The sequence below is a fragment of the Tenrec ecaudatus genome, chromosome 7 (assembly GCF_050624435.1).
Source record: "Tenrec ecaudatus isolate mTenEca1 chromosome 7, mTenEca1.hap1, whole genome shotgun sequence".
In the NCBI taxonomy this organism is placed as follows: Eukaryota; Metazoa; Chordata; class Mammalia; order Afrosoricida; family Tenrecidae; genus Tenrec; species Tenrec ecaudatus.
Genome location: NC_134536.1, coordinates 133,833,754 through 133,840,239, shown reverse-complemented (window position 1 = coordinate 133,840,239; position 6,486 = coordinate 133,833,754). Strand labels below are relative to the sequence as shown.

General features: G+C 46.7%; 1 protein-coding gene across 1 annotated transcript in view; it reads left to right on the top strand.

The window, feature by feature from the left end:
* The first annotated feature begins 1,174 nt into the window (after nucleotides 1-1,174).
* Nucleotides 1,175-6,486, top strand: part of DNAH8 (dynein axonemal heavy chain 8) — a 358,510-nt gene continuing 353,198 nt past the window's right edge. The window contains exons 1-2 of the mRNA XM_075554113.1: nucleotides 1,175-1,363; nucleotides 1,871-2,005. Of these exons, the coding sequence (XP_075410228.1) occupies nucleotides 1,931-2,005 (75 nt within the window). The 5' untranslated portion in view covers nucleotides 1,175-1,363; nucleotides 1,871-1,930. The remainder of the gene's footprint in view (nucleotides 1,364-1,870; nucleotides 2,006-6,486) is intronic.

Genomic DNA, 6,486 nt, shown 5'->3' with positions numbered 1-6,486 from the left:
CCAGAAACCTTTGGGCGGGGGGGTTGGGGTGGTGGTGGTGGAATTCTAAGGGCTAATCTTAAGGTTCATAGCTGAGTGTTAGCCATAGTACCTCCCAGGGACGTCTCAGGGGCCCTCCTGATTTGGAAGAGACTTCATAGCCAAGGGATCACATCCTATAAACCCAAACCAAGGCCACTGCCATCAAGTTGACTGGGACTCAGAGACTTTCTAGGGCAGGCTGATTGACAGGATCAGACTCCTCCTCTTTCTTCTGTAGATCGGGTGGTGGCTTTGAACCTTTGATCTTGCTAACCCACTCCACGACCAGGACTCCGTTATTAGATGCTCTAGCACAGCAGTTTTCAACCTGTGGGTCTCAACTCCTTTGGGGGATCGAACGACTCTTTCACAGGGGTCGCCCGATTTATATTAGCAAACATTAGCAAAATGACAGTTATGAGGAAGTAACAAAAATAATTTTATAGTTGGGGGGTCACCACAACATGAGGAACTGTATGAAAGGGTCACCGCATTAGGAAGGTTGAGAACTACTGCTTAGTAGGAGACATAGTTGATGTGCTATTTAACTTCAAGGGGAAAAGCAAATGAGATACACTTGAGTTATTTTACGATTTTAACATAAATTATTATTTTGTGATTCTAGATTTTGAAGCTTGAGGTGTTTGTTCTGCACTAGAAGGGACCCGCAGCGGCCATGAGCTCCCAAGACGGTGGGGAGGCCCCGCCCCCTGAAGAAGAGCCCCCGCCTCCTGCAGAAGAGGCCCCACCCCCTGAAGAAGAGCCCCCGCCTCCTGCAGAAGAGGCCCCGCCCTCTGCAGAAGAGCCCCCACCTCCTGCAGAAGAGGCCCCGCCCTCTTCAGAAGAGCCCCCGCCTCCTGCAGAAGAGGCCCCGCCCTCTGCAGAAGAGCCCCCACCTCCTGCAGACGAGGTCCCACCTCCTGCAGAAGAGGTCCCGCCCCCTGCAGAAGAGGTCCCGCCCCCTGCAGAAGAGGTTCCGCCCCCTGCAGAAGAGGCTACCCCCCTTGCAGGAGAGGCCCCGCCCACTACGGAAGAGGCCCCACCCCCTGAAAAAGAGGCTGACCATGGAAGTGAGGAGCCTACTGTCCCGCTCCTTGAGAGTGACGTTGCCCAGCCCTCTTCAGGAGAGGGGGCCGGTGTTGCTGATGAGGAAAGGATCATTCTTCCAGAGGATGATCCTCGCGATCTGACTCGAGCTCGCCCTCGGAACTTACCGCGATCGGGGCCGGTTCAGGCGGTGATTTCTGAGGTGGTCTCTCAGTCTTCTTCCAGGAGGTCATCGAGATATCGCCGCAGCATCAGTGGCATTCCAAATTTCCAAGAAACGTTAAAAGAGAAACAGGTTCTGCTCATAGAACAATTTTAAAATATCACTTTTTGTTCTTTTCTTTATTAACAAAACATTTTATTTGGGACTCTTGCATATATGATAGTAATTCATGCATCCATTATATCAACCGGGCATGAACAAAAGCTGTCATCAACAATTTCATAGCAGTATCTTTCTTCTTGAGTCCTTTGATACCCTCCCTCCCTCCCCCACCCTGCTATCCTTTCCGGCTCTTAATATGTTATATATTGTTTTTGGATCAAGTGATGATGATAATTATTATTACTTAAAAATTGTTATATTAGGGCCTCATACAACTCATCGCAATCCACACATACATCAATTATGTAAAGCACATTTGTACATTCATTGCCCTCATCGTTCTCAAAACACCGACTCTCCACCCAAGCCCCTGGCATCAGCTCCTTCCTTTTTCTATTATTATTATTTAATTGTGGTGATGGTTCTCTGTACTCACATTTAAAAAAAAACACCACCTGGTTTTCTTTCATTCTCTAGGCAAGATTTAGAGATGCCAGGGAGAACCGAAAATTGAAGATCGAAGCGTCATATAAATACATGTTTGAAATCCTAGCACAGTGTCTCAGCCTGGACGTCGTAACGGTGGAAGAATTAATTCTGGATTGTCCGTCTGTGAGTTTGTCTCATCATTCTATTTTCGTTATTGTAGTGAATATACATGCAAGGAAACAGCCCTTTCAGCAGTCTTTACATGTACAGTTTAGTGACATTAGTTATGCATACCCTGTGGTTCATCCATCACCCTCATCTACGTTCAGTTTTCCCCATCTCATTATTTTTTAATTGCTTTTGGAGAAGGGATCGATTTGAGAGTCATCTTGACAAGCCACAAGACATAGGAAGAGAAGGTTGGGATTTTACTGATGATGGAAGAAAGAAGCCTTATTTTATACAACTGTAAATGCTAATCTCGTTGTGGTGCTAAGCAAGGAAAACAATCGCTGGCTAGTCAAGCTCGGGTAGAGTAATGTTTTAAAAGTACATGTTAAACGATCAGCATACAAAAACCAAACTGCATAAATAAAAGCTATGGACCAGTGACTGCTATGTGATTATAGCAGAAAATGAGGTACTTACAAGTGGGGTACTCTTATGCCTCCCTGGGTCAGGCTCAGTCTTGGGGTACGCCAATTTTCCCACCATCACAGTACCTCTTTTCACTCCCCACAGTGTCTCAGTTTTACACGAATTGTGCCCCCTACGATCACTGTTGAATGGAGTCTTGGTGGTGTAGTGGTTACGTGTTGGGCTTCTAGCCTCAAGATTAGCAGTTTGAAACCAGCCTCTCTGTGGAAGAAGGACAGGATTTTCTACTCCTGTAAAATGATACAGCACCAGAGGTTCAAGTCTACCCTTTCCTAGAGGATCATTAGGAGTCACAATTGACTTGATGGCTGTGGATTTTTTTTACTACTGGTGTTGAGTTGATTTTGCTTTTTAAATCATTTTATTGGGGGCTGATACAGTTCTTATCACAATCCATACATCCATCCATTGTGTCAAACACGTTTGCACATATGTTGCCATCATCATTTTCAAATCATTGTCTTTCGGCTTGAGCCCTTGGTATCAGCTCGTTTCCCCCCTCCCTCATGAACCCTTGACAATTTACAGATTTTTTTTTTCATGTCTTACACCTTGACCACTGTCTCCTTTCACCCACTTCTCTGTTGTACGTCCCCCTGGGAGGTGGTTATATGTCGATCATTGTGATTGGTTCCCCCTTACTGCCATCACCTTCCCTTTACTTTCCTAGTATGCTACTCTCATGTTTGGTCCTGAGGGGTTTATCTGTCCTGGATTCCCTGTTTCCAGCTCTTAGCTGTACCAGTGTATATACTCTGTTCTAGCCGGATTTGTAAGGTCATGATAGTGGAGGTGGGGGTGGGGAGAGGAAGCATTAAAGAACTAGAGGAAAGTTGTATGTTTCATTGGAGCTATACTGAACCTGACTGGCTTGTCTCTTCCTGTGACCCTTCTGTAAGGAGATGTCCAATTGTCTACAGATGGGCTTTGGGTCTCCACTCTGCACTCTCTCTCATTCACATCAATATAGTTTTTTGTTCTGGGTCTTTGATGCCCGGTCCCTGATCCCATTGACACCTCATGATCACACAGGCTGGTGTGCTTCTTCCGTGTGGACTTTGTTGCTTCTTGGCTAGATGGCTGCTTGTTTATCTTCAAGCCTTTAAGATCCCAGACGCTTTATCTTCCAGTAGCCAGGCACCATCAGTTTTCTTCATCACCTTTGCTTATGCACCCGCTTTGTCTTCAGTGATTGTGTCAAGGAGGAGGTGAGCATCACAGAATGCTGGGTTATTAGAACAAAGTGTTCTTGTGTTGAGGGAATACTTGAGTGGAGGCCCAATGTCCATTTGCTGCCTTAATATTTAACAAATACATATATGTATATAGATCTAGTTCCCTATTGTTATATATAAATGTAGTTACATATGTACATGTCTGTTGACTCATGGTGACCCTCAAGGACAGGATAGTGCTGCTCCATAGGGTTTCTAATGGTTCACTGCTATCAAGTTGACGCTGACCCATAGCGACTCCATAGGACAAGGTAGCCTTCCCTTGTGAGTTTCTGAGACTGTAACTGTTAATAAGAGTAGAAAGCCCCATCTTTGCCCTGCTGAGAAGCTGATGGTTTCAAACTGCTGACCTTGTAGATTGCAGCCCAACTCGTAACCAATGCTGTAATTTTTAAAAATTAATTAATTAATTATTTTTCCAATGCTGTAATTTTTATGGAAGCAGACTGCCTCATCTTTATTCCTCAGTGTGGCTGGTGGGTTTTAACAGTTGATTGTTTTGTTTAGTAGTCCCACGGCGCCACCAGGGTGCCTTTTTCAATATTTCAAGTCATTCTGATGGCAGCAGTACATGATTGCAACTCTCAGAAGCAGGGCCATGGTTTCTCTCCTGGTAACTGCTTCTGATCGTTCAGTAACACTACTATGAGCTCCTTGAGGAGCCCTTGTGGCCTAAGCCCTTGTAGCCTAGTGGGTTACATGTTGCACTGCTATCTGTAAGGTCAGCAGTTTGAATCTATCAGTCACTTAGAGGGGAAAAGGCTAAGCTTTCTTCTCCCATAAAGATTTATGGCCTGGGAAATTCTAGTCTGGAGTTCTGTACATGTTTTATAGGGCTGCTATGAGATGCAATTGACTCAATGGCAGTGGGCAATGGGATAGCTGTTCAGGCTTTTTCTCATCTCCAGGAGTGGACTGGGCTGGAGCCCCAGAAAGACCAGTGAAGAGTCAGGCTTACTGGTGAGTCCTTTCTTCCACCAAATACACTGGAGAGCGAGGATATGGTGGAGGTCAACTTCATGGAGTCTGACTCTTCTCTGCTGCCAAGGCTGATCAAGGCTGATCGCTCTAAGGCGGAAGTCAGACATGCATCCATCCTCCCTCCCTTTTTACCAGATTTTGACACCTTTCTGTCCCTCTCAAAGCATTCTTCTGTGTGTATGTGGGGTGGGGAGGTGGGGAGGTGGGGGGTGGGGAGGTCCAAGACTTCCTTGCAACGGACCACACAGAACTCACAGGAGATGCTCACGATGATGAGGTTTACTAGGGAACTCAACTGGTTAGTCAGGTGAGAAAGGCTCACTGAATACAGTTGTTCAGTCAGGATAGCTTCTGCTCTGCCATGCTCTCAGGCAGGCCCTCAGCCTCGTCCGGGCATCTGCTATGCTCAGGCAAGGTTACAAAGCTCTTTTAGGGTTGCCAATAAATGCCCAAAGGGCATGCAATTCCCCTGTGGGTCAGCTCAGCTCCAGTTCTGTGGGTCAGTAAACCTGACTCCTCCAACTAATTACCCAGAGCATCCCACTTCATAAGCCAGCCTCCTGCCCAAAGCACTCAGCATTACTTGCTCTGTGGTCTGGGAAATTCATCGCTCTGTCTCATGCTTTGGCTCCTGGTTCTGTTGCTGCTGCTCCGCTGGCCCCTGGATCAATGTGCAGGAATCATGTAGTCCAAAGTATGCACGCCACTCCTGGTTCTTCTCTCTTGCTGGTAGGCAGCCCTTCCTTCCTGCTTCTGTTATGGCAGATTTTATACCCAGCAGGATGATAATCACTGCCAGCCCTGTTGATACTCACATAATCCTATCAGCGTCCTCCCCCACCCCCCGCCTTCTTTTGCCCAGATCCAGCAGGAAAATGAAAGTCCTTTTGTGGGAAAAACAAGGGCTATAGCTACAAGAACCCTATTAAATCATTTGCTGTACTGTAGGTGCCCCCCACCCACTCTTGTAGCCACTGTCCTGTCCTTACCCGAGGGATTAGCGTCCCCGCCTTTTAATCATTTTATTGTGAACACGCCCATAGAAGTTTGTGAGCCAGCCACGTCAAGCCTTTGTCTCTACCTGTTTTAGATATCCGATTTCAGAATTGGTTTCACAGAAGTCAGTGTGGGTTTGGGCGAAACTCGTTAGCTTACTTAGCAGCTATGGAATGATGCCTGAAAGAGCCACGTCTCTTGCCTAATTCAATGCGTTGCTAAATTCTGAGAAATTGTCGACCTCAGTTCTTCCAGGACTCATCCAGTCTTAGTTCTGTCAGGTCTGGCAGATCTGCTCGTTTTCCTGCTGCCTTGGTATGTCACTGTCACAGTGAGATGGAGAGGTGATTGATGCCAAGAGATGGATAGCTCCCCACGATAAACTCTCTTCCTTGGGAGGAAGGGATGGCGTTGATGTGGCAGTGGGCCCATGACACAAAGTGTTTCTACAGCTAACAGCTGGGGGGTGTAGGTGTGGTTTCCTTGGCCCTCAGAGTTCCTGGCTGGAATGTCCAGCGGTGTTAGGACTGGCTTCACCAGCATGTAGCCCCACAAGCAGGTATGTAGTCCCACAAGTCTTTGCTCCTCTAAGGACCCCGCATGCTTGACTTAGGACTCTGCTGAGGCTATCTTGACATTCCAAATCTTTTTCAACAAGCAGCCCTACATCGTTATTTTGCACCAGACCTCACCATTTCTGTAGCTGGTCCCGACTGTGAACAAGAGCACTTGCATAATAAGAAGATTCTCTTCCCTATTCTTCAGTGGTTTGTGTTTGACTGATTGATCGCATTG